At 40.0% G+C, this 26,825-nt stretch overlaps 1 protein-coding gene across 3 annotated transcripts in view; it reads right to left on the bottom strand.

The window, feature by feature from the left end:
- The window catches only part of gabbr1b (gamma-aminobutyric acid (GABA) B receptor, 1b), a 152,677-nt gene that overhangs the window by 95,956 nt on the left and 29,896 nt on the right, over window positions 1-26,825 (bottom strand). For 2 of the 3 annotated variants that reach the window (XM_026348364.1, XM_026348365.1), the window contains exons 2-6: window positions 16,829-16,912; window positions 12,923-12,987; window positions 12,225-12,363; window positions 10,861-11,046; window positions 10,546-10,563 (exon numbers count right to left, since the gene is read on the bottom strand). In XM_026348364.1, coding sequence (XP_026204149.1) covers window positions 10,546-10,563; window positions 10,861-11,046; window positions 12,225-12,363; window positions 12,923-12,987; window positions 16,829-16,912 — 492 coding nt within the window. Of the gene's footprint in view, window positions 1-10,545; window positions 10,564-10,860; window positions 11,047-12,224; window positions 12,364-12,922; window positions 12,988-16,828; window positions 16,913-26,825 lie in introns of those variants that run through there. The other variant, XM_026348366.1, reaches the window with a different exon arrangement.

Genomic DNA, 26,825 nt, shown 5'->3' with positions numbered 1-26,825 from the left:
TGCCTTTGATTTTTTTGTATCCATCCCCTGTCTTATACTTTCAATGACCTGTTCTCTGAGTTGTTGGGACTGTTCTTCTGTCCTCATGGTGTAATGGTAGCCAGGAATACTGAATAACCAGTGACTGGACCTTCCAGACACAAGTTTCTTTATACTGCAATCACTTGAGACGCATTCACTGCACTCAGGTGATCCTCATTTCACTAATTGTGGAACTACTATCACCAAATATCTGGACCTCTGTTGGATTAGGTCAGTCATTTTAAAGGGGGTTAATATTAATGCAAACACTGATTTCATCTTACATATTTTGATTTAATTGACATTACTTTGTAGAAACCTGTTTTCACTTTGACATTATTGAGGGATTTTTCTAGTAATTCTGTATTAAACATAGTTATTTTTAGTGAAACTTTTGAACTGATGAAAATAATTATGACCATGCCTTCAAAGTGTTGCTAATTGTAAGGATCTAAATCAGTTTTCACCCGGGTGAAACAACATCATCTCAGCCTCTGCCCAACAGTCTCCATGGCAACGAGTCAGGTCAGGTGATCGAGGCTGTTTATAAGTCAGCGTCATTGACACACACACACACACACACACACACATGCGTGTGCACGTGCGCAGTTAGCCTGCTGTTGTTAGCATCTCCTTGCTAACCAACACACAGCTGAATCAGATCATGTGATTGAGATCAAAGCTGTGTTAACACACACACACACACACACACACACACACACACACTTCAGCTGTTTTATTAATTCCAACAAAGCTTTAGACGCTTCCTTTATTTTCAGCAATTGTTGGGAAAAAAGCCAAACTGTCTTTGGTTTGAGGTTCTACTACTTCAGCTTCTCGTCCATACAGTATGTTCAGCTCTGTTAAAACAATTCATATTTCTCTTCATCTTCTAATTTCAGCAGTGTTTCAGCAACTTTCACCGATTGTTGGGAAATAAATTCAGCATTCAGCCTTCACAGTGCTTTTTCAGGAGGAAATGCTTTTTCTAGTTTGCATGTCCCAGTAGTTCAGACATTCAACTGTGTCTGTCTTACTGACCCAGAGTTCTGTTTAGTGACCAATTTACCTACCTCACCCATAATACAATGCAATTGCATATGTCTTTGGATATTTCCTGCCGGTAAACTTCATGATGGGAGGTGTAAATGCTATGGGGCAACAGTTATACAGACCCCTTTTTGAGCAATGTTAAATAGGTGCTGGTTCATCTTGCAGAACCAGTTCACTTTTCCACAGGGTCATGTCACTATATCACTGTACACATGTCTTGGTATGTCACATGTTATGCATCTGTATACTGTATGTCTCTGCTTTCACAGCAGTGCTGATGCTAAGCACAACATTGGTTTTGTTCATGGCAATTATGGATAAAAACTACATTTGCAACAAAATATAATTACCTGACATGCTTTGATTTTCTTTAACTCTAAAATAAGATTTTTCTTTTCTTTCTTTGTTAGCTTTTGCCTTTAGCTGGCTACCTTGCATTAACTACACTTGTATTAATCACATTGCATCAAATGTAATAAATGATACACTGATTTTTAGGTTTACATTTTAATAGTTTTTTTTGGTCATGACATAACTGGGTTTTGGCTCAGGACCAACAATCATCAGACAGCATGTGGAAAACCTCTAAGACAGTCCTTCAGAGTTGGTCAGACCTTTATCTGTTTCTGAAGTAGTCAGAAATGTGGTCTGAGTGGCCAAAGAGGGGGAAATGCTTTGTAACACTGTTAAATCTTGGCCTTTTTCCCTCTATCATTCTGGCCCTTTTCACACTCTGTAAGAACCCATAAAAATCCTGCATTAAGCTCTTGTCATTTTCTTCTTTGGCCTTTTACCCCAAGCACTCCACAGTGGACCTTTAGCTTGTTTTCAGTCGTAGCACTATGGCTGATGAATGCAATAATAGTTCATCCATATGGGTCATCGTCTGCTTTGGGGGCCGCAGTAGCTGACCACCATCTGACTACTCTGTACGAAGGCCATCCTGTCTTTAGGTTCAGCCTTCTGCAGTTGGTCTCCAGGTAATTGGAAGCAGTCCAGATTCAAGTGTGTGTGTGATTCAACCTCTCCTTTCTCCTAGTACTATACCCAGCATCTCTGATTTTCACTTACCCAACTTTTACCTTTCACCTCCATCTTGCTGAGCTTTCCCATATTTCTTTCACACTCATTCATTAATCATTCTGCTCTATTGCACTCCTCCAGTTTCCCTATCCATCCACTGTCTCGTTTGCCCTCTCACCCATTTCCATCTCCATTCCCTCCCTTCCAGCTCATCTCTCTCCTCTATTATTCTTTGTGCTCATTCCTGTTGAAAGTAATAACGTTAATGTGATCTTCAGTGCGTCCATAAAACACACTCTAATCTCCCTGACTGCTTGTGTGCATGTGGCTGAACCTGTTCAGCTATTTCTAGCTTCTCTATTTCTCATTGTTATGGTGTGTTATCCCCAAAGAGCTGAATTCTTTGCTGTACCTGTAAGTTTGAACACCACTCCTGATGTAGAGCAAAGTCCAGGAAGTTGATGTGCTTACCTCACCTGGACCAACATTTAGAAAGAATATTTTTGTGTTCACGTGTAAAACATGCAAATGGATCTGTCTTCCCAGATTTGTGGACATTTCACTGAGTCACATCTGTTATTGTGCTCACTGTTTCTGCCAGCTGTTGATCAACCAATCATAGGTTTCTAGGCAGGGTTTCAAATGGAACATCTTCCTACACTTCATAGCCAGCCGCATTCATGATAGCAGTTAACGGGGTGCAGAGGACTGTGTCACAACATGTATGGAATGGCCATATTGTGAGGAGTTTGACGTTGTTGTTGCTATCCTGTTTTCATTCACTAAATGTAAGTGATGGACACCCACAAGATGAAGGGTGTGGCATGGTGGTGTAGTAGTTGGCACGGTTGCCTCATAGCTAGGATTCACATCCATTGGCCTTTCTGTGTGTAGTTTGCATGTCCTCTGGGTTTTCTTACGCGTTAAATTGGCAGTAGATATGGATGTGACTGTGAATAGTTATCTATGTGTCAGTGTCTGCCTGTCTCTATGTCAGCCCTGTGATAGACTGGCAACACGTTCAGGGTGTACCCCACCTCTCGCCCAGCTTGCATTGGCTCCAGCACAATAGATAAGATAATAAAAGGACACAGCTGCTAGAGTACCAACATTGGGTAAATGAACTATAATTAGACAGCCACACAACTGTGGAGCATGGTCCACCTGTTGCCCTCACATCACCATGAAGGGAACCTGTATTACAGTGCTTCATGCTAAACAAGTAAACAAAGTTCCTTCACGTGGACTTCCTTGTGCTCACCATGCTCCCTTAAATTACTGATTGGTTAAGACAGCATCTTGCAGGATGACATCATGGTGATTTGCAGGTGAACTAAATGAAATAAAATTTTAAAATGTTAAAGTTGCTGTTACTGCTAATTGACTAAAGTAAATCTGGTCATCCAGTACAGACTACCTGTGTCATTTTATGCCCTGCTGTAAATATCTTTTGATCTACTGATATTACTGATAATATCATATGCCATAGCACATACAATTATCTTTTTCAATCTGGATGTGTTATTAGAGATCAAATGCAAAATAATTTCATACTTTATCTTTGATAAAGTAACTAAAGCAAGGGAATGGTTAGGGCATGACTTGCTAGCTAGTTATAATTTAAAAAAATAGCTTTTTGTTAACAGTACTACAGTAAAAACAGTATCAGTGTTACTTGTCTACATATACTGTAGTACGTATGGGCATATTGAGTGAATGCTTCTTTTTTTGACCGGCACACATGCAGCACTCATTCTTCTTCACCACCAGGTTATGTCTTCCTCAGGGCAAAGTAAACCTGCAGAGCGTGCATCCCCGCCGGTAGCAGACAGGACCTGGATATTGGAATGCAACTCAGATCACAGCCCTCCTGCCCTCAGGCGAGGCACTTAACCTACGCTGATCCTCTCAAGCCTCAGCTAGATGAGTAGAGAGGTATCTGACAGGCCAATAAATCACAGCATTAATAATAGCATCAGAGTGTCATACATGAAGCAAGCATTATAGCTGCATTAGACATGTCTTTGACACTCATGCTCATATGACAGGGAGCTTTGTGATATGAGGCTGTCACAGCCTGGATGGATGTTTAATTTATCTATACCTTTAATTATGCAGGGCCTAGCCTTTGGAAATAACAACATATCTAAGTTGCCATTTTTTTTGTACTCCCATGATTTGTTTGCCAAAACAAAGAACTGTTGAAAAATACTGCAGACATAACTCGTGTCTGCTTCACTTTCCACACATTACACACACGCTCATCATACTGAAGTTTTATTTAACTAGATTTGCTTGTCTTCAGTGGATCAAACAGTTTAATCAACTGACTCAAGGTTTAGCCCCTTAGCTACTATTGCTCCTTCAAGGTCTAGGACCAACATGTCACAGGTAAACAGTAGTACCAGCTGTCGTTCTACGTAGAACCCATGGAAATAACACAGCACTATTGGTCTTACATTGTAGAGTGCATATAATGTAATTTAGATGTTTACTGCAGAGCACATAGAAAAACATACTATAGCTATTACTTGGACAAAAAATAATAATGCTTCAATGTTTGTACCAAGTGAAGTGAATCAAAGAACATAACCATAAAATTCATTAAAAATGTTGCTGTTACAAAAACTGCAAGAAAGGAAAATGTCATTTTATGAATATGTTCACTAAATGTAAACGTAATGTATTTGTATAGAAATTATTTTTTGTTATATTTGGTCCAATAAAATTGTAGGAAGTTAATGAAAATTAAAGTAACAAAAAGTATCCTGAACAAAGGATAAACTAAACTTGCCTGTTAGTATCCACCCACATTACACTAGAACCTCGATCCTTAGCCCCAGTTAGAGATGATTATCAGCATCCAGAAGACTTCATCACCTTCACCCACAGTCCTCCCCTTCCCCGTCCCCCAACAGGACTTCAGGACTACCCGAACTGAATTTGTCATGTACTTTTACTTGGTATTGTTTTCAGTCTTTCAGTCCTCGAGTTATCTGCTCCATGGTTGGCACTAACCGTCATCACATTGTGAGTGTAGGAGATTTTATCCTCCATAAACACAAGCCTCTTAGATTGCAGAACTTCTTATTGTGCCCATAGGATTTTACTTGTACCCATAGGATTTTACTTTACTAACAATTGTTTTCTTAATCCAAAGCATGGGAGCTACCTGATGCCACAGGATTTTGAGTAGGGATACAGAGTAAAGATAACAAATATCAGACAGAACACTGGGCTAAAACTAAATATGTGTGACCGTGGCTTCCAGATAACACATCCTTCAACTCTTCAACTTTGCAATAAGTGTTCAGATCTCTTTAGAAAATGTATGAAAAGAAAGCATTGCTGTAGTGGGGAATCCAAAGAAATGTACTCTGGACTGCTAAATAAGCTTCACAACAGGCTATAGTGCAGTGTTGTAGACAATAATCTGTCATGGAGTGGGCTTCCCTCTTAAAATACTAACCACTCTATCTCACTTTGTATCATTGTTGTCCTTTCCTCGTCTGAGCGTGTAAAGATGTTCTGTATTCTCCAGGTTATCTCAAGCTGTGAAGTCATGAAGAGACAGCTCTTTCTGGATTGTTCTCTACAAGCACATAACCTTCAGTTTGTGCTGAATATGCATTTAACGTGACAAGTAAACCAGGAAATCCATGTCAAGGTTATAGCCAAACACAGTGTGCCATACTAGCTTGTTTCCTAAGTGTGCCAGATGGATGGGGAGATCATCATTGTGGGACGTGACTGCTAATTGAGTGTAACAGATGTGCAGGAGGACAGGGCCCCAAATGTCTCTACAGTCCATTGATGGAGGTTATTTTGATGGTCCTGTTTAGGTGTATGGGCTGAGATGCTCAGACTGAGATTAATGAAGTGGGTACCAGTGTACTGCTGAATCCTGCCGTGCCCTCTGACCTCTCCCATCGTTAACACTCTGTCACAGTCACACAAATAATTCATTTGGCATCTTAAATCAGCAGACCATGGCACATTCATTATTCTACCAGTACTAAGCCTGCTGATCACTCCTTCACTTGTGTTACCTTGTTCTCTTAAACGCTCATTTATATAAAAGTCTTTATTGATGATCGTGACACAACATGCAATGTTTTAATCTTGAAACGGTCTTTTCCTGAAGCCCAGACAAACTAACCACCTATAAACAGTCTGTACATATTAACAGCAGCAGAATCGCACTGACATGCATCTTCATACTGCAGTTTACAGCAGTAATGAGCTTGTGTAGATAAAGAGAGTGAAGAGGTGAACATGCATCATGGCTACTGAAAATGAAAATGAAATGTGATAGATTATAGTACATCAATACTGGGCTCACTTCGGTATGTGACATGAGGAGCTGGGAATCAAACCACCAATCCCGTGATTCAGAGTAAACCTACCCATCAGTTAGAAGCTGAATTTTAGGATATTTAACCAATTGGGGTTAAAAACCTCACACATATAATGAACGGCCTGTTGTCAGTAAACAGTTGACCTTTTACACATCCACACACACAGAATAATTCAGAGATCATTCAATTGTAGACTTCTCACATCATGTGTATCCACCTGATGAATCTAAAGCCATTTATACCCTGTTCAAGTGGAAATATTGTACCAGCATGATGTACGAATAGGCTCTCATTATGTGCAAAATACATTTAAATCTGTAACGTTTCTGTTTTTTCGAAGGATCTGGGAACAACTGAGCAGAAAAACAAACAACTTTTTCTCTCATTCCTTATTATAACGTCTTCTTACTGCCACATAGACACACAGATACACACAGCTGACCTTTCCCTCACTGGGCTGGTCTCAGGTAGGGGGTGGAGGCATACTGAGAGAGATATTGGCAGTGCAGTCTTAATTAAAAGATGCTAATGTGTGATGCTACATGCCGGCTGCAGCCACAGCTCCAGCATTTCACCTCACGGGATTAGTGCTGCCATTTAACAACCTGAGAAACAATACCACATATCTAACATCAAAATACCCACCAGACAGTCCCTGTTCCAATGCACATACTGCCTTTCACCTTCTCAGAGCGTGACCAATCCACAAACTGCACGCTGACAGAAGAAACATTTACAATCCATAAATGGAAGCAATGGTTTCATGAATTCAGACAATTATGCTGTTGTCAGCCTGATTTCCTCGACAGTCGCACAGCAGAGAGCAATAACAAGCCAGCCGCTCTGTCAATAAAATGTTTTATTTGTTGTTTACTGAGGATCTGACAGCTCAGGATGTATCTACACATCGGCGTTTATGGAAAAGTAAAGTGATTGTGTTCACTGAGGTGTTTCTTCATTACCTGCACGATAGAAACCTCGGTTCACGTACGTCTGTAACAAGCACGTTGATAGGACCTTCAGAAGGCAGCAACACCTAAGGATAACTACAGTATAGCAAGCATGGTAGTACACATTTAGCTGCACCATCAATCTGTTTTTCTAATTCTGTACATGCTATTCTTTGTTATAGAGTAGAGTGCTGTGGAGAGGACATTTTTAGGTCAACCCAGAAGTTAGCATCACTCTGGTTACCTTGACAAAAAGCCAACTGGATTTTTCCACTGGCATTTGGAATATTGCAGAAAATAAGCGCTAAGAAAAAGCTATATTTATAATATTATGATACTGAGCACCCTAAAACCTGTTTTTTCTGGAGGAGCCTGCTCACAGATCTTAAGACATTCCAGTAACTATGATCTCCTCGATCTCTCAGTATGATTTACAGACATATTTCGAGAACACCAAGGACCATTTTTTATGTTCAAAAGAGGTATAATATTAGCCCTTTAATGATGTAATAAATGAAGATAATGTAAAGCTAAAATAATCAAATCAGATTTCCGAACAGTTCAGTTTATCACTTGGCAGTTCACACTTTAACACATGACCTGAACAGCACACATGATGGTCGACTGGAACGCAGATTCACAAGTTAAGTTAGTGAACCTCGGTGTGTTAACAATTCCACAGAGACTGAATACCTGAGTGATGACCAACTTAATTTGCGGCACTGGCAGCTGCCACAAGATGCTGTGGCATCTAGGACAGATGCCTCGCCACTTCTGGCAGCTGGAGTCAAGCTGCTTTGTAAGCGTCTGCTTAAATTACCAGTGTGATTACTGCGATTTTGCCAGAAAGCGCTTGACAATGGTTTAATATGGTAGCTACATTACAGGTTACATTGTGAGATACACACCCTGTAGGCTATGTTACATAGGTTTATATGCTAGTACACTTTACAATTCATTTCTAATGTGACTCTATGTGAAATAAGAAAATCAACTAATTCATAAGTGTTAGTAAACCCTTTAATATTATTTTAGTAAAATCTAATTTTAGTGAAATCCCTTCCACTGGCTGTCATTTGGGGGAGAGGCTGGGATGTTTCACCATAACAGTGTCTTACCTTATACGTAACATAGCTGGGCATATTATAGCATTGTAGCAAGGATAAAGTCAGTTAACAAAGCCTGCACTGCCAGGCTGATTGAACAGCTCATGATGATTAAACGCTGTATGAATCACTCGTTACAGTTAGCCAGAGTGGCGCAGCACATGCAGCTACAGTAAATGTTGGTCACCGGGATGCTGGAGCCAATCCAAGCTGTCCCTGGACAAAAGAGACTATAAAGAAACTGAAGCAGCATTAAATGGCTTCCAAGTCATTTCTTTGAGCATTACGTTTCCCTCACATGATGAGAATGTAGTACAGTCACTGTGTTGTCTAAGTAGAGAGGAGATGCTGCTGTTCATCAGGAGGAGACAGGAGGACAGAGTGTCCCCTGAGCCTGGAAGCAGAGAGACCTCAGCTGGAGTCAGTGGGACTGTGTAGAGAGCTTCCTCCTGCCTCATTCAAATCATGCACACAACACCATTTGCTAAATAGATAAGAGACATAAATCTCCTGCTCCCTCCTCCATATGCAGTACCCTGTCTAACTCTGCTCTCCTTCTTCTTCATTTCACCCCAGTAGAACTGGCCTCACTCCTTTCCTCCACCCTCTGTTTCTCTCCATCTTGTTTGTCTCCATGTTTCGCCACCCTTGCTCTAAGCATTACCTACCTGCGTACCTGAGAAACTCTGACAGATTGTTGCACTGGCAAAGCCATTTATCACTGCAAGTGACACTGTGGGATAATCCTGGAGCCTGGTCACATCTGGAGACGTGTGATACAGCACACTATATTCTAGTAGTGATGGCAGAGTCATACTGCCACCTAGCATCAAATGTGGCCTTTTCTGGATTTACTGATATTAATTTTAGCTGTAAAAGAAGAAACGTACAGCATTTCTAGAGAATGGTAATGTAAAATCAGCAACAGTGTTCTAGTCATACTGGTTATAAAACCTCTCCATATTTCCAAAGATTGTGTAACTGCTATCAGTCCTGCCGGCAAGTGAGACAAAGACCTAATTTTAGAGCATGCCTGCCAAAGAAATGTATTATCTACAGCAGCTGTTACTGCTTGGATATTCACAGGATGTTACCAACAGCACAGATTCAGAATGTGCTGAAAGCTGCCGTCTGCTCTTTAACTAGGAGGAAAGCATTTCTACCATATTATAGGCAGTACAATATCGCCATCATTAGACAGCAAGGGAGTACTGTCATTGGAGCAACACAGAAGGTAGTTTATGAGCGAATTACAGTGAGATACAAGGTACAAACCGAAGGCAGGGTAAGCATTAGGAGGTCTTGCCTAAGGACCCCAATTGGAGGTAGGCCACAGCTGGGATTTGAACCTTAGTCTCCTGCATGGAAGGTAATACACACTTCCACCAACAAACCACATCGCTACACTGCTGGTTTAGTAATGCTTTTCCAAGAGACAAGAGATTCAAAGACACTTCAAATGCCTAACATTCTGGTTGAGGCCTAAAAACACAAAGATTCATTAAAGAAAGTGGACCAACTTCAACTTTGTGTAAAACAGCTTCAGCATTTATTCACTTCAGATCATCTGGATAAGTGATGTCACATAAACTCAAGGTTCTGTGAGGGACAGAGTTACTGGATTCATCACTCAGACACTCAGGGATCTGTTCTGTACGTCTCAACTTTATCTTCATATGATATTTAGGTGTCACTGCTGGAGAACAGCTAAAAAGTAATGACATGAAGAAAGAAGACTGTTCTATATCAGGATCAGGTCTAACTAAGATCAGGACCAGCTCAGAAAACACGGTGTTGTTAATATTTGTGACTTTGGTGAAGATTAGATGACATTTCATGACTCGTTTATGTAGAAAATCAGAAAACGGAGAAGAGTTCAGTAAACAAAATGTCTTTTAGAATGAAGGTTTGTGTTCATGGAAAACAAGAACTTTTCTAATTCCAAACTTCTGAATGAAAGGAGCTAAAACCTCTAGTCTCCTCAAGCTCACAAGCTCTTTTTTAGTATGATTCAAAGAATAAAATAGTTCTTACCTTTGTAGTGCCGGTCATCTTAGGGAACAGAAAATGAAGACAAAACAGAGTTAGACTTTCTTGAAAGTTAAAAAAATGAGAATACAGACATATAATATAATAAATAAAATACAAACATATTTCATTTGCCACAAAAATATACTACAGTAGGGTCAATCTAACTCAGTACGAGTCAACATCAAGTTAGCGTTAGTATGTGAGGGAGACAAACATGAACAGAAAACTTTATAAAGGTTTTATGAATAAAGGAACTTCATTCAGCATATTTAGTCTTTAAAGACATTTACTAAGTTTGTTACGGGGACAAAGACTCACAGTGACACACTGGTTTAGGTGTGACCCACTTGCCCATCTTATTGCACTGTGATGAGTTTCGGCCAGTGAGGATGAAGCCAGGAAGACAGCTGTAGTGCAACACTGTCCCCTCCACTGGGGGCCCTACAGGCCAAGAAGACACTCGGCCATTTTCCAAAGATGTCCACACTCTAGGGCACAACAGCACTGCAACAGAAAGACAGAGGAGCTTTTACTTTACGCAGCTTCTAATACTTTACCATGATGTGATAAGACTGCAAATGACAAGTGCAGGGAAATCTTTGACACAGATGGTGACAGGAAAATATGAGACCAAGTGAGGGAAGTGTAGTGCAACATCAAAACAGGCCATGACAGTAAGTTTCAGAGGGTGAATTCAAACGTGACCGTGGCCAGATTAATAAGTAGTTTTACTGTCAACGCAATACAAACAATGTGAGATGTGACCGTCAGAGCATCAAACAGGAAACAGCCCGTGTTGTGGAATGAATGGCTTCAAGAATACTGATAACATCTATATTTAATATTAAACACAAATATGTTTCTTTTATTGTTTGTACTGAGAATCAATCCACTGATTTAATATTCCCTTTCAATGACACCTTGAGGCCATTCAGGGTTGTCAAGCAGAAGTGTGTATTTATCTAGATGTATGTGTTGAGTTCAGCGTCTTTAAACATCTTACCTGCTTCATAAAGGCAGCGCAGATCTAGGTTATTTACTCTGCCACAGGATGAAGGTGTATAGCTGTAAATATCACATACACAGAGCTTCCCACCCCCCACTCCCTGTGTTTTGCCATTTTTGTGCCAGAAAGCCAGAGGCCAGTATAATAAGGGCATTACAGTGGAACACTAAATGATTAATAAGAGGAATATTACAAATCATGTCAGAGCTTCATACAAAAACAAAGTGAGAGTGTAGGTTCCTCTGCTAATACAAAAACACCAGTTTAAAGACAATAAAATATAGAGATCTCAGCACCATGAGCTGTATATTTCACTCTCCACTATGACCTCAATAATACAGTTTCAACAAAAACAGAAGTATGTGATTGAGCTACATTGTACAGATTTACCCACTAAAGTGACAGAGAAGTGTACTGTATGTCTCATTCTATTGCTGTAAATCTGCACACATGACATCTATTGTATGATTGTTCATCCAGATCCCACTTTCTTCCATTTTTTTCTATTAAAGGTTTTCATTACGCAGTTCATGGGTCTAAGGACAGATGAGGTATGTTGGACTACAGACTGTCCCTTAAGGCAAATTTGCTAGTAAATAAAATGTCAAGGTGAATTTACTTTGAATTCTGTGTTTCAGGTACAAGATGAATGGACAACAGACTGACGTTAACTCACAGCATCTGCTGCTTTGGCTCAGATCGGTCCAAGTGCCGTTGGGCAAACATTTCCTGACCTTGGGTCCAACGATCACCCTGTTACCTCTGCAGATGTATTCTATCTCATAGTCTACTGGGAGTACCTGCACACTGCGGATCTTAACACACACACACACACACACAGTCAGTACATAAGCACAGTCAGTACATAAGCAGAGTCAGTACATAAGCAGAAATATAGCAGGTAACTGGCTTTACAAAATGAATCTGATGGTTAAGATGAAAGCTGCATTTGCATGACGTACATTATGTGCTCTGCCATCACATTAGAAACTTCAATATATACTTTTTTTCATTTGTACTATAGGTGGTGCAACATGGACGCTTCATCAGTGATTCTCCAGGGGTCATCAGGTGTTCAGAGACCTAAACCCTGCTTTTAGCTCCTTACTCAAACTTTGGCTCAGCTTAGCACACAAACATCAGTAAAGCTGATGTATTAATGTTCAGTATGAATCCATTTGGTGGTTTGGACACATTACAAGTTAACATTTTAACATCTGCTGAGCTGAAATGGTCCTAATGGGAACTGCTTATATGAATGATACTTGTCCTTGCTGTATGTCAATCTGTACTGTAAGTGAATGCATGAGACCTGTGGCTTTGAATCGTTCTTCATTAAGTTGTAATCACAATGTGACAGCAGCCATTCCTCACCTGCTCTTGTGTTAGACCTCTGTACCTTATCCCTCCATCTCTTGGAGGACGGATGATAGCACAACCTGAAAGAGAGGAACACCGTCACATGGAGCAGAAAATACACAGCCACCACTCCACCTCCTATCTGTTTCAATCTGTGGGCTGTTAATAATCTGCGAGACAGACAGCTCTAAACCTGATCCAGTCACACAGACTCCAGACTAAAGACTGCACCATTATCTCCATCGTATGATTGAATGCTTCTCAGACGGCTGCATGACAGATAAAACCTGTAGCCTTTTAAAATACATTTCAACAATTTCTGATTTTAGATGTGTTCAGATTTATAGTTTGAAAGGCTTCACTAGCACACTCCTGCCTTTGTCCTTTGACGTTACCTTCAGTTTAAGACTGAATTTAAAAATAAACCCTGACATTATAACCACTATAAACCATGGTGCTGTGTGGATTGACATAAATATGTGTGGAGTGTTTCTTTTTCCTTTGTCACAATAAATCTTATATAATCCACATAATTGTTACTGACTTGACATTGTGTGCACAGTGAGTCAAACAGACCCATAAAGGTATTTCCACACACTATAGCGCTTCTTATTGTTTCCTGCCACTAGATGGAAACCTCTGTTATGTTTTCAGCGAACACTAAAGGACCAGCAGCCTGGTTTCCAGGAAGAGTCTTACTCGTTATTCACATCAGTGATTTTTCTCCACTAAGACAGCATCCATATGAGGTTTGGGCTTGTTGCTGCCAGCAGAGCTTATTTGTCAACTGAACGATGGTTTTACATGAAGAAATTGTGCTTTCAGTGGGATGGAAACATGTTTAATGGGGCCAGCTGGGGCCTGACTAGCTGGGAGGAGATAGAATTGCATGTTCAGTGTGTCTAAAAAATGCTGAGATTTGGACTGCAACAAAGGGACAGAAATTTAATTCTAACACGCCAATTATTTCTGCCTCAGAGGTAGTGTATTTTTTACATGCTTTGTATTTTTCAAAGCAGTTTTAGCAGAGGATATTCAGTGATTAGTGGTGGCTTCAAGCGGTGGCTCTTTAAATTCCCCGTTAATGCAGAAGACCTCAGAGAACTGAGAGAATTTGCTCTAAATTCCTCGTGATAATTCTGAGCTTGCCAACTGCCTCAGTTTGGAGGTTATGTCTTTATAGTTTTAGTTCCACACATATTTAATAGCAATTAAATTATATCAATATTCTATTGAATGATTTCCGTGACCTTAGGTTCAATCCTGTGAGCAACATATAAAATAGATGTTGCCAGGTTTCAATGACATTTGTTGCTGAATGTATTGGTCTCAGAGAGTGTGTTCTCACGACCCCAGTGATTACACAACCGTAATTCATCAAAATTACATTTCTACACCGAAATAACCAAAATCTGATGCCATGAGCACATTCTGACTGCCAATGGAGATTCAGATGTTCAGTGCATTCAAAAACCCCTTCACTTTTTTATTTTATGTTGCAGCCTGACACTACAATCATTCAAATTCATTCAAGTTTCTCATGAATTTTACTTTTACTTTGAATATGCTGGTTGTCCTGCTCTGAACAGATGCATTAGTGAAATAGTTACTACTGTGTTTTTTTGGAAAGTAATGCTTGTAACCCCTGAATGTGCCTGATCTGAGGAAGGCACTCTACTGCAATGAAAGTTCCCAAAAGCACAGTGGCCTCCATAATTCTCAAATGGAAGATGTTTGAAACAACTAGGAATCTTCCAAGAGTGCAGTGATGGTTGTCCTTCTGAAACTTTGTCCCATCGTCCACTAGAAAATAATGGAGGCCACTGTGCTCTTGGAAACCTTGATTGTAGCCTTCGCCAGGTCAGGTACATTTAGGGGTTACAAGCATTACTGTCAAAAACAAAAAACAGGTCCCAAGGCAGCTACATCACCGCCTTCCAAGTGGCACATAAAAAACAACACGCTTGACTTAGCTTTGACCTTTTAAAACAAGTGTACTCAAAATGTCTTGGTTTGATCAAAAGGAAAGAACCTAATCAACCTACAAAAGACCAGCATCTGTTGCTGATCAAGCTGATCAATGAAGCCATGTCATAAATTCTTTCCTATGTGAACTTGAAGAGCTCTTAATGTTGTTTAATACAAATGTTTTCCCTGAATAAAACTTGCAGAAGTTACCATGATAATTACATAAATCCCAATGTAAGATTCTATTTCCTATTGTAATTGTAATTTCTGTTTGATAAACAGCTCAAAACCTAAACGTATTCAAGCTGATAAATGTTGATAAATGGATACAGGCTAAATTCATAAATGAGACCTACAGTGGTAACACCACCTGGAAGGTATCAACCCTTCAGGACTGTAAACCTGACTGGCCTGTTAATAAAACAAGGTAGAGTGGGAGGAATGGGCAGAAGATAAAGTGAGCCAGTAGATTGGTAACAGACTCTTTGATGAACATGTCTTGCCTAGCTTGGACAGGAAGACAGACAGGAAGTGACCTCAATCCACACCACATACTGTACCAACCTTACATCACGATATGGCAATCAGTAATCCCTTAAAGCACACAAAATCAATGGGTCCTGGCAAGAATCCAGCTTAACAGAGCTGGTATTTCTTATTTCCTGCCAGTTCACTGCCAACCACTGTTTCACTGATGCGACATCAAGTATTTTCGGTGTATCTGATTATCTCCAGTCTCTACATCTCTTATTGCCTTGACTTCCCCGGGGATAATACATCTGGAGTCAGCCATTTCACACAGGTTCACTCCCAGTGTAAATCCCTAATTACTAAACATTCACCACATTTCTCACTAGGAGCCAGGAAAGACCACTGACGTGACAACCATAGCAAACACCCCCACCCCCAACCACCATCCCCAACACTCGGTACAAAGAGGAATTGACAGCTCACTAATCTGACGGCAGGTTTATGTCTATATTACAGAGATCTGACATGTGCCTCTTAGCATTAGTGTCAAAGTGGGAGCTGGATAGAAAGGCACCATAATAAGCACCATGACTTTACAGCAAATATTCATTAGTAGTCCCATTGGTTGCAGATTAGTTTTTAAATGTGAGGCTGGGTCTGCCTGCCAAGCTGGGCTGTTAGAGGTGGGAAATGGTGCTTGTCCAGTACCAGTCTCCAGAGCCATGGCAGCAATTTCATGCTCAGAGACTGACTGATATAACAGAGGGAAAGAGAGCACAGACATGACAGCAGAATACTTAATACATACAAAGCAGACATGCTCAGAAAGCTCCTACCGACGAGCATCCATTTAGCGACTGACTGCTGTTGCCTGTGAACCCAGACTGTGTAATTGCTGTATCAGGTTAAAACAGTTTTCAATAACAAGTCCTGTTACTTGTTTCAAGGCTGTACTTTGTACAGTTATTGAACTGTACTGCATTGCACAGAGAGGTATCTCTGTTATTTAGCCTTGCCTCAGCAAAATAATAGAAATGCCGGTCAGTATAACGCAATATTATTCAATAATAGCACAAATACACCCTCTAACATGACACAACTTAATCAACATCTCTCTAAAGCAGCTCTATCAAAAACCCAACATACAAAGGAATGATTACAAGTAGTTTTTACTTAAATACTTGACTGGGGGTACATTGAAAGAGTACACCACAAAACAACATAGGGAACATTGCATACTATAGAATTGATCCACTTTAACCACTGTACAAAACATCAGGAGACATTTTGTTGTCATATAAACCCTACACACATCAAAATGCACACACACCATCACACGTTCTGGCAAACATACAGCAGTTCAGCAGACAGCACGCTCACACAGCATCCATTGTCCTGAAACAGCCACAATTCTTTTGTACTGACAACTGGAGACATTGTGTCAGAAACAAACACTTGTGTGTAAGACAGCACAGTCATTACCGGCAGATGTATTGTATGCAGACTCGCTGAGCATGGGCAGCACAGCAGAGAAGAGTAGAAGTAAGGACAGTGCCATCCCTCTACCTGAAAAACAAAACACAGGGAGGAGAACACATTCAAAAGGGGAAGCGAACAGGCACAGAGGCAGCAGCATAAAGAAAACACAGCAGTATCTTTATAACTTCAGTGGACAAATGGCCACATGGAGGTGACGTGATGTGCATTTTAGTTACAAGGTTTGACAGCTGACAGTGTTTATTGGTACATCAATACTGATTACACATTGACTTAATATGTTCATTTATTCCTTTGTGGATTAAAAGTGGTGAATAGATCCAGCTATTTTCTAACTTCCTGTGTATTTTTGAGATTACTGACCGGGTCACATTTGTTTAGTTTGCATGGAGAATTTGATTAATCCACTTATTCAAGTAAAGCTTTCAAGGATCCATGAGGGGCCTGTTCGAGAAAGCAGGTCTAACAACCTCACATTCACAGAGAACTGTGGGCTGATACACACTGAGATGGAAACAAACAGCTGAGTTTGTTCATTTGTAGGTGAGCGCAGGATAATTACTTACCATTCTTAATACCATACTATGATTCACCATGACATCATCATATTAATGATAAGAGCCACCATTTTAATCCAGTGCAGCTGAAACATGTGACATTAACACACAGTTATCTATAAAAAACTTTTTTTTTTCAGCCCAGTCTCACTGTGCTGGAATCAGATAGAAATGCTTGTTTTCAGCTGTAATGTGATGCTATAAAAAAAAGACATTTTCATGAATGTATAACCTCACAGTCTGACTGTGAACATGAATATTTAACTCTTTAGTGATGCTCCTCAATGCGACCATTCCACGTGAATGACATGACTATGACCATTATCTATCTTAGATTAGAAAGACAGATCAGTGTCTTCTGCTTCTCTGTTTGGTTATTTCTGTGGGACAGTGCAAATTACTCAACATCATCAGTGTGAATAAGCAAACGAAAGGTTGTGAAAAACTGCTGCTTCAAGCTCAGCAAGAGGAGATAGAGACAAACTCAGGGTTTGTTGAAGAAACACCGGCAGGAGTAGTTTCCACAGGAGTCAGTCTGACAATGTTAGACTGTCCTCTCCAGAAAAACTACAGTCAGTCTCGAGTCACAACAACCTGGGACTTCACCTGTAAAACTAAAGAATAATGGGAGTCTTCTATGTGTTCCAATTGTTTCAATTGCACTGTACAATCTGAAGGATGCATGGGCAAAATGTCCACTTTCCAAAATCTAAATATTATTTATATTTATATAATATTGTCCACCTCATGTTTAAAAATTCTATTTAATTTATTCAGTAAAAACTATCCAGCTGCCAGATCCAGAGGTGATAAAAATACTAAAGCGTACAGAGTATTCACAAGCATCAGCGAGCTATTACAGGTCCTTTTAGTCGCTGGGTTTCACCTCTCAGGCTGCATAACATAAAACATCCTACTCTTTGATGGTGGAATAACACCTGTAGCTCAAGAGGAAGCTCTGCAGGCACAACTCGGGGCTAGAATTACTGCAGTTATCTCCATGTTTTTTTAAGCAACAATAAGAAGTAAAAGTAATTATTTACGGTCAGTAAACAAACATCAATCAAAGATAAGACAGCAATGGACAGAGCTCTTTATCTATGATAAAGTATCAGCTCTCTTGTAGGTGGAGTAATCTTCAAGTTATTATTTGCTGAATGGACATGTTGATTTGTTTTTTTATTGCTGTCCTTTTATTGTTGTGTTTGTGGAACTTGCATTTAGATGGCAGCTGGAGAACAACAGCAACGCTTGTGGTAATGGACACAAATCATGTTTCATTTCGGTGAGTTCCTACAGCAGGAAAGGGGTTTTAACACAGCCGGTGTTTATAATAACCTATCTTAACCATCTAGTTGACAGAGTGACAACTTTCAGACTGACCTCGCCCACACAGAGCAAAAATCTATCAAATCTCCTATAATGTCACCAACTGCTTAGCAGCTGTTCACAGTGAGACCCATTTCAGATCTGGATTGCTTTCAAGTTTCATATCCTTGTATTTTTAACTATGGCAAACACAAAAACTCCAACAGCAGAAGAAGAAACCTCCCCAGGCTTCATGCCACTACGCCCATGAACTTCAATCATCTCGTCTTAAACGTGGTGCAAATAAACTACACTGCTTTGATCACGGCTCGTATTTGCCATGGCAACGATTTGATAAGCTTTTGCAATGTCACAAAATGTATTCCCGTCCAGAGCTGCATTCATGTTTTGCTAAGATGATGGGAGATTCGGACCACTGCACAAAGTCTTCTCCAGCACATCCCAAAGATTCTCAATGGGTTTAAGGTCTGGAATCTGTGGGGGTCAATCCATGTGTGAAAATGATGAGTCCTGCTCCCTGAACCACTCTGTCACACTTTGTCCCCCATGAATCCTGACATTGTCATCTTGGAATATGTCATAATATCAGGGAGGAAAACATCCATTGATTAATAACCTGGTTATTCAGTATATTCAGGTAGTCAGCTGACCTCATTATTTGGACTCATAATGTTGCTGAACCTAGACCTGACCAACTGCAGCAACCCCAGATCATAGCACTGCCCCCACAGGCCTGTACAGTAGACACTAGACATGATGGGTGCATCACTTCACTTCCTCTCTTCTTACCCTGATGCTCCATCACTCTGGATCAGGGTAAATCTGGACTCATCAGACCACATGACCTTCTTCCATTGGACAGTTCTTAACCTAGTTTCAGTACTTTCATCAATCTCCTTCATTGATTCATATCAATAATTTAACCCTTCTGAAACAGATTAACATCTTTTCCATGACCACAGGATGTATCAGACATGGTTGTTTAAGAAATGAGAAGCTACTCACTGCATTAGTTAAGGTTAAATAACTTGTCAGCTGAAACATAATCATCCATGCAGTAATTATCCAATTATCTATTTGCTTAGTTAAATCTAGGTGGTGGCTTTTTTCTTTGGCAGTGTAACCTACCAATGAGGCATCAAAACTTTGAGTAGCTAGAAGTCATTTAGCTTTTAACCTCTAATCTCTCAAGCAATTGGTTAGTACACGTAGGTCGAAGTAGCAGTCACAGTCATGCTAAATTTCTGGTGGTTTCATAATTTTGTCTCGGGCTATCTTTGATCTCTATCATGGTGTGATGTAAAGATATGCCATGCCTGTTTCATCCGGGACAACCCGTAATTGCACAAATGTATACCAACTTCAAGAAAGGAAATTTGGAGGAAAGAAAAAATAGAAAGAAGAAAATACATAAAACATTTGAGTGGAAGATTTGAGAGCCTTAAAGTATATTTTAAACCAATGACATCCCAAAATGACATAATATATTGGGAAGCCATCAACATAGAAGGGGTTGCATTGGGCAGCTTGCAGCACCACTCACACAGGGACTTAAAGGTTCCACTTCATCCTGGGCATTTGAGGAGGCGTAATTGCAGTACAATTGAAGGGAATGGTCATTTATTTTGACCTAAGTGCGCAAGTGGAAGAGTGGGGATAAAGGAGAGTGCTGAAGCATTTCTTTTTGTTTTCTTTCTATCTGGCACTTTAAAAAACTCACAAATGGAAAAGGGTCGAAAGGCAAAGAGCAGAAAGACTCAGCAGAGGTAGTGACTGACTAATGTGATTTCAGACTCTAGAAAGCGCATGTAAATGATCCCTGCATTCACACTATTTATCTGAGTGTAGAAATCCTGACAGACTCCAGGCTTTGCTTCATCCATATATTTATCTGTAAAAAAGTAGAAAAATAGATTGCAGGTTTTAATTCAAAAGTATTTTCCCTATTTACTATTTCTCAATGAAAAATGGATGTCAGTTCATTCTCATTCTCACAATAGAACTGGTGGCACATGTGCCGGTCTCACTATGTGACTACATGACCAAATGACAATGAGCGAAGTGTGCAACTGTCTTTATCCTGGAGCTGCCTACCCAGAGGGGAAACGTGAAATGGCAGTCAGAGAGTGCTCCTATTGCAAGACTGTTACTATGCTCTGCTGCAGTGCAAACTGTAGGTAAACCCTCATTCAACAAAAATAGGGAAAGCAGTGTTAATATTCTGTAACAAAAATGTGTCTGAAAATAGGAAATTTAACAATTATGTTGACGTAGGAGTCACGTCACAGCAACAGACCTTGATTTTTAAGCTTCCGTTTGATTCATATCTAGTAGTTCAGAACATTGAACCTTTGAAACACAGATGACCTACATTATTTACTGTGCCTGAATGTCTCACCGGAGCTGGAGATGACAAACAGCTCAGGCAACACATTCTATATGGACACAGTGTCCTATACAGAGCAAGTGACAGGAAATATCACCATCCCAGGTCAGTTTATGCTTGAGGTGGGATGCTGGTAGCAGTGTGTAGATGGTGGTGGTGCATTTTGTGGCCATTTGGAGGAATTAGAAAATGTTCAAAACACAGTGTCTCACATCCCCAGCAGTCTTAAAAAAGAAGAGTAAGTCCTTTAGTAGCAAACGTTGGTGTCTCTGTAGCTCAAAATATAATTCAACATTGGTCTCAGAGTTAAAGCTGTTGCAGCTGAAGAGGTTCATGTTCATATTGGACTATTAAGGTCCAGCTGCACTTTCTTCAGGGAAGTTTGGCTTTTCGGTGTTTCATTTGAAAACCCAATGAATGGGTCTGTGTCTGGTTTGGCCATGCAGTTTCAAGGTACCACCCGAGGCCTGCAAAGCTGATAACAGCTGAGCTGGTAACACAAGAATGATGTTGTCCCACACAAACTCAAACTCGAAGTTCAAACTCTCTAGAATACCAAAGTAATCAACTAAAATCTGTAATTTGTTGATTTGTTTAAGGCTTTGTCTGACCAAAATCTTGATCTTAAAGAACTTAATCGTAGTTTAATCCAATTTGTTTGAGTTTGATGCTGCAACATGCTCAGAAAAATTTCAACATGTCCGTTTTAATGCGAGCCTGAGGGCTCGAGGGTAACACACATTCAACACAGGTTTCTGCTCTTACTCTTCACACAGTAAAATGGACCCGGAGTCCCTATTTCTTCACAATATTCTGACTATAGACGGTGAAGGGCCTACATTTTTATATTCCAATTTCCTTATGAAGTTTGGCACAAAGTGGTGGGTCATGGCCCATCTTTGCTTGGAAACACTCAGCCTTTGGTGGATGCTACACTAATACTCAATCGTGATCCCCTCACCTATCACAGTGCTAATTAACCTGCTAATTTTAGAATCAACCAGAACAGTGATATTTTAGGATTTTATGAACTTTTCTGGCTTATTATGCTTCAGTATGAACTTTTGAGTGTGTTGCAGTATCGAACTCTAGATTTGCTTTAATTTCTTAATCCAACTCAGTTGTTCTCTGAAAACACTAAACTATTTTTCTTTGTAAAAAGATGTTTAAGCAGACAAAACATTGTCTGAGTACATTTTATTTATATGTATCAAGTGTCAGGAGTCTAGGTTTTGAGGGCCTAATTATATTTACAGACATGGTGAGGGTGAGGTGAATGAAAGATTTATTATTACAGGGTGATGTGTAGGAAGACTGAGGTGAGCACAGGAAACTGTCTCGGGAAGCAGGGGACTCTGGGAGTAGTAGTCTTGGTGGTACAAAATGGCGGGTCCTGATATGGCAAAGGCAAAAAAGGAAAAAGAAGACAGTGAAGACACAAAGTAACAAACAAATCTCAAAAGTCAAAAGAACTAGAATGAAAAAGGGCGTAACAAAAGGTGTGATGTAAACTAGAAAAGTAACAACACAAAATCACTGCTAAACAGTCCCAATGGAAGGAGCACAAGGTCCGATATTCAGGGGATGACTGAATAACCATCAGATGACGAGGTAACCAAAAAGGGTTGGTCCAGGAGAGAGCAAAGGTCCAAAATATAAAGTAAGGCACGAAAAAGACAGGGTCAAGGTTTAGGTACAAACAAGGTCAAAAACACAAGGCACCACTTTACAAGGTAGGGAAAGAAATCAAGCCAGACAAACTGGCAGGGAGTCGTGTTTATAAAGAGACCAACGTGTCACAGGTGAAAACAACCAAGGTGATTAGTGAAGTTGGAAAAGTGTAAAATGGTAGGAACTGGAAGGTGGACAAAATAAAAGCATGGGACAGGAAATGGAGCCAGTATCATCAGTCACAAATACACTGACAATGAACACATCAATTTATCTTTATCATCAACATCAAATCAAAACATAACGCAGTCACAAATTCATTCCTTACAAAAACATATTTGTGACTGCAGTTTAGTTGTTTAGAAATGAAATTTCCAATAATCAATACTTAATATTGAGCTGATATGAAATAAATATTTTTCACAGATGACCTGACCATCCAGCTTACTGCATCACCTAAGACATAGTCCATCCTCTGGAGACCCTGAATATACAGAAAACTTGAAATGCACACACGAGAACAGGTGACATGGCAGTCTCCTCGTCTAATTGTAAAAGGAAGCTAGATGCTGGCTGAGTCTGTTGCCTGGCAACCATTCACACACTCTCTCCTGTGTGTGGATGCTTCTCCACATTTAACTGCCGATGATGATTTGTCTCCTCTGGTTACCATCACAGCATCGACTCCCTGTGCTGACAGGCTGAAAAAACACCAGACACCACTTCCTCTCTACTAGTTTAATAATGTATGAGCTGAATATAAGAGGGCCCAGTCAAACATACATATACACACACAAACACACAGACGGTGCAGGGTCTTTTTTTAAGCACGCAATTTTCCACCTTTTCAGACAAACATAAATATGATTTATGCTGTGCTCCACTGATGTTTGAACTCCCTCCTACAAGGAAAATGCAATCCAACAGCCTACCACAGTAAACCAGCCAGTGGGACCTCAGGCTAAAATAATAATCCTTCAATCATCAAGGGATGAGATGGGACAGAGTTGTCATGTGTCCATTATAGTGAACAACATTTTTTAGAGGAATTTAATAATTACATTTAGTCTTTACGTTTGTCTTGTTGGGGACGTCTCAAAAATTTTGGGAGACAGTCACATTAAAGTTAACTGTACAATTAAGTTGGAAAAACCTATGAGACAACCATCAAACATTTTCATAAGGCTGCAGTCACAAAATGTAAAGCTGTGCTGTATGATCCGATACTTAGGCACAAAAGAAAACTGTTGGATAAAATCTGCATTTCATTGGTTTGTTCCTCGTCAACATATGTGTAACATGCTATTCGTATTAGCATAACGTCACCATGTTAACAGAAAATGTGATCCAGTTGCAGTACATTCCCAACAAAAGCAAATTTGTGATTCCAGTTTATTTATATATCAAAGACATTTTAAAGAAACTGGGTTGCTATTGGACAGATTGTCATGGAAGGTTACAAATATTCATGATCATGACTGAGAATGAATCCTAAGGACCGGTCTTCTACCGCCAAGGTTTACAAATGTTTCACAAAGTTATTAGAACAACAGATGTTTACGGCCACGTCCTGATTCGTTTTCAAAGGCTTCATAAAGAAATGCATCATGGACAAGCAGACAGAGATTGTTTTGAGACACGCTCACTTCCCCATTTACTTTAAAGGACAGCGTCAGGTCACTTTTTGAGCTGTCTCCCACGCAGTGGATGAGTGTCTCAAACCAGTCCATTATGTACATTTACAGTGGTGCCTGAAAGTTTGAGCATCCTTTAGACATTCCTTTATTTCTACCTACAATACATTTAAACCTAAATGTAATATTTTCATGCAAGTTCAGTTCAAGTATACAGTTCTGCAAATCATTCTGGGGACTTTGTCTTTAGTCATATCATCAGGTCAAAATGTTCAATTTCTCCAGCAAAACCAAGGACAGCTTATATAGTTCAGAACAATTCAGAAGAATTAAAGTTAGAAAAGGTGTGGGGACTAGTTATTACTATTTCTTTTCTTATCAAAATGATCTAATATTAATATTGAATTACCAGAGGTGCTGGATGCTGTTCAGTAGATGTTGATACTTCTGCTAAAACCAAAAAGAACATTTCCTAAGTTTCCATTGTCCAGTTGTAAACGTAGTCAAAAACTAGTCAAAATTGTCATGAAGACATGAAGGAACTAATGTAAAACGAGTTTAAAAATACTGCATCAAAGGAACGCTAAGAACATTCCCAACTTTATTTTCATGCATGAGTCATGGTGATGGAGTGTCTATGCTGTGATGCCAGTGTGCTGTGTGTTGTTGCTGCCAGTTGGAGCAGCCAGGTTGACTTCCGCTGACGTATTCTGTCGTCAGTAACTGGTGGCAAAGCTACAGAGAATTTGGCTCTGACACTCTCTCCTCTATACCTCCCATGAAGTATCAACACATCTCAGTCAGCTACCACAGTGCAGCTGATGACACTTCATGGTGTATACATATATACACTTATGACATTACTGTATGAATCAATTCATAACAAAACGCTGCTTTGTGTTCATTGTGTTTCTTTTATCATGGTGGTCCATGGTGGTCCTGATAAACCAGTTGCTAAAAACCACTGATAAAAAGCTTAAGAACTGTCAGGACATTCCAAATGAGGAAAAGCACTTCAGCTGAGGCGTGCAACCTGTTCATCTGCAACAGCCAACGACAGTAAGTCACCCTCATGTGTAGTGAGTGCCAGCCCAGTAGACACTCTCCCTAAGAGGCTCTGTTGTTGCATCCTCGTATGAGATGGAAACATTTCAAACATGTGTGTGACATGCAAGTGAAGGGCTGTGTGTCAACAAACATCTTCACAGTAGTTAGTAGTTAAAGCTGATTATGAGACTGACAGGAATCATTGGACGTGAGCTGGTGCTTGATTATACTTTCAGACCACAGAAACTACCAGTAGCCTGGACGGCCACATTAGTTCCAAGTATGATGTGCCAGAGATGTTGTCCATTTAATACACTCAGACAATATTAAATGTTCTCTGTTTCCAGCTACACAGTGCACGCTTAGCTCAAAGCTACTGTCTGCATCTGTTGTAGCTGTGGCTTCATTGTTGCACTTAGATTACAAATTGAAATGGATGGGACCTGTTAAATTATCATCTGCACTACAGTCGCTTACACTCTGCTATTTATACTTCAATAGAGGATTCGGACAGAGACATGTTCAACACATGCACACCTTAAAACTTGATGGACACTTGCAACAGCAAGAAGAACTTGTTCCTTGGTGTTTTGTATTTGACTGAACAACATGAGTAACAAAAATAAAACCTATATGTAACCTCTTCTTATAAACTCTATCAAGATTATCATTTATTAAACATTTCATCATGTTTTTCTTCCAAGTGAAGAGCTAAGCAAAGGATAAAATAAAAGCATTTACTGTATTTCACATGTTTACTGTATAATGATAATCTTGGAACTAATGTGGCCGTCCAGGCTACTGGTAGTTTCTGTGGTCTGAAAGTATAATCAAGCACCAGCTCATGTCCAATGATTCCTGTCAGTCTCATAATCAGCTTTAACTACTAACTACTGTGAAGATGTTTGTTGACACACAGCCCTTCACTTGCATGTCACACACATGTTTGAACAACAGAGCCTCTTAGGGAGAGTGTCTACTGGGCTGGCACTCACTACACATGAGGGTGACTTACTGTCGTTGGCTGTTGCAGATGAACAGGTTGCACGCCTCAGCTGAAGTGCTTTTCCTCATTTGGAATGTCCTGACAGTTCTTAAGCTTTTTATCAGTGGTTTTTAGCAACTGGTTTATCAGGACCACCATGGACCACCATGATAAAAGAAACACAATGAACACAAAGCAGCGTTTTGTTATGAATTGATTCATACAGTAATGTCATAAGTGTATATATGTATACACCATGAAGTGTCATCAGCTGCACTGTGGTAGCTGACAGAGATGTGTTGATACTTCATGGGAGGTATAGAGGAGAGAGTGTCAGAGCCAAATTCTCTGTAGCTTTGCCACCAGTTACTGT

This window comes from Anabas testudineus, chromosome 11 (genome assembly GCF_900324465.2).
Source record: "Anabas testudineus chromosome 11, fAnaTes1.2, whole genome shotgun sequence".
Taxonomy (NCBI): Eukaryota; Metazoa; Chordata; class Actinopteri; order Anabantiformes; family Anabantidae; genus Anabas; species Anabas testudineus.
The sequence above is the reverse complement of the archived record's forward strand: the minus strand, read 5'-3'. Positions and strand labels throughout refer to the sequence as shown.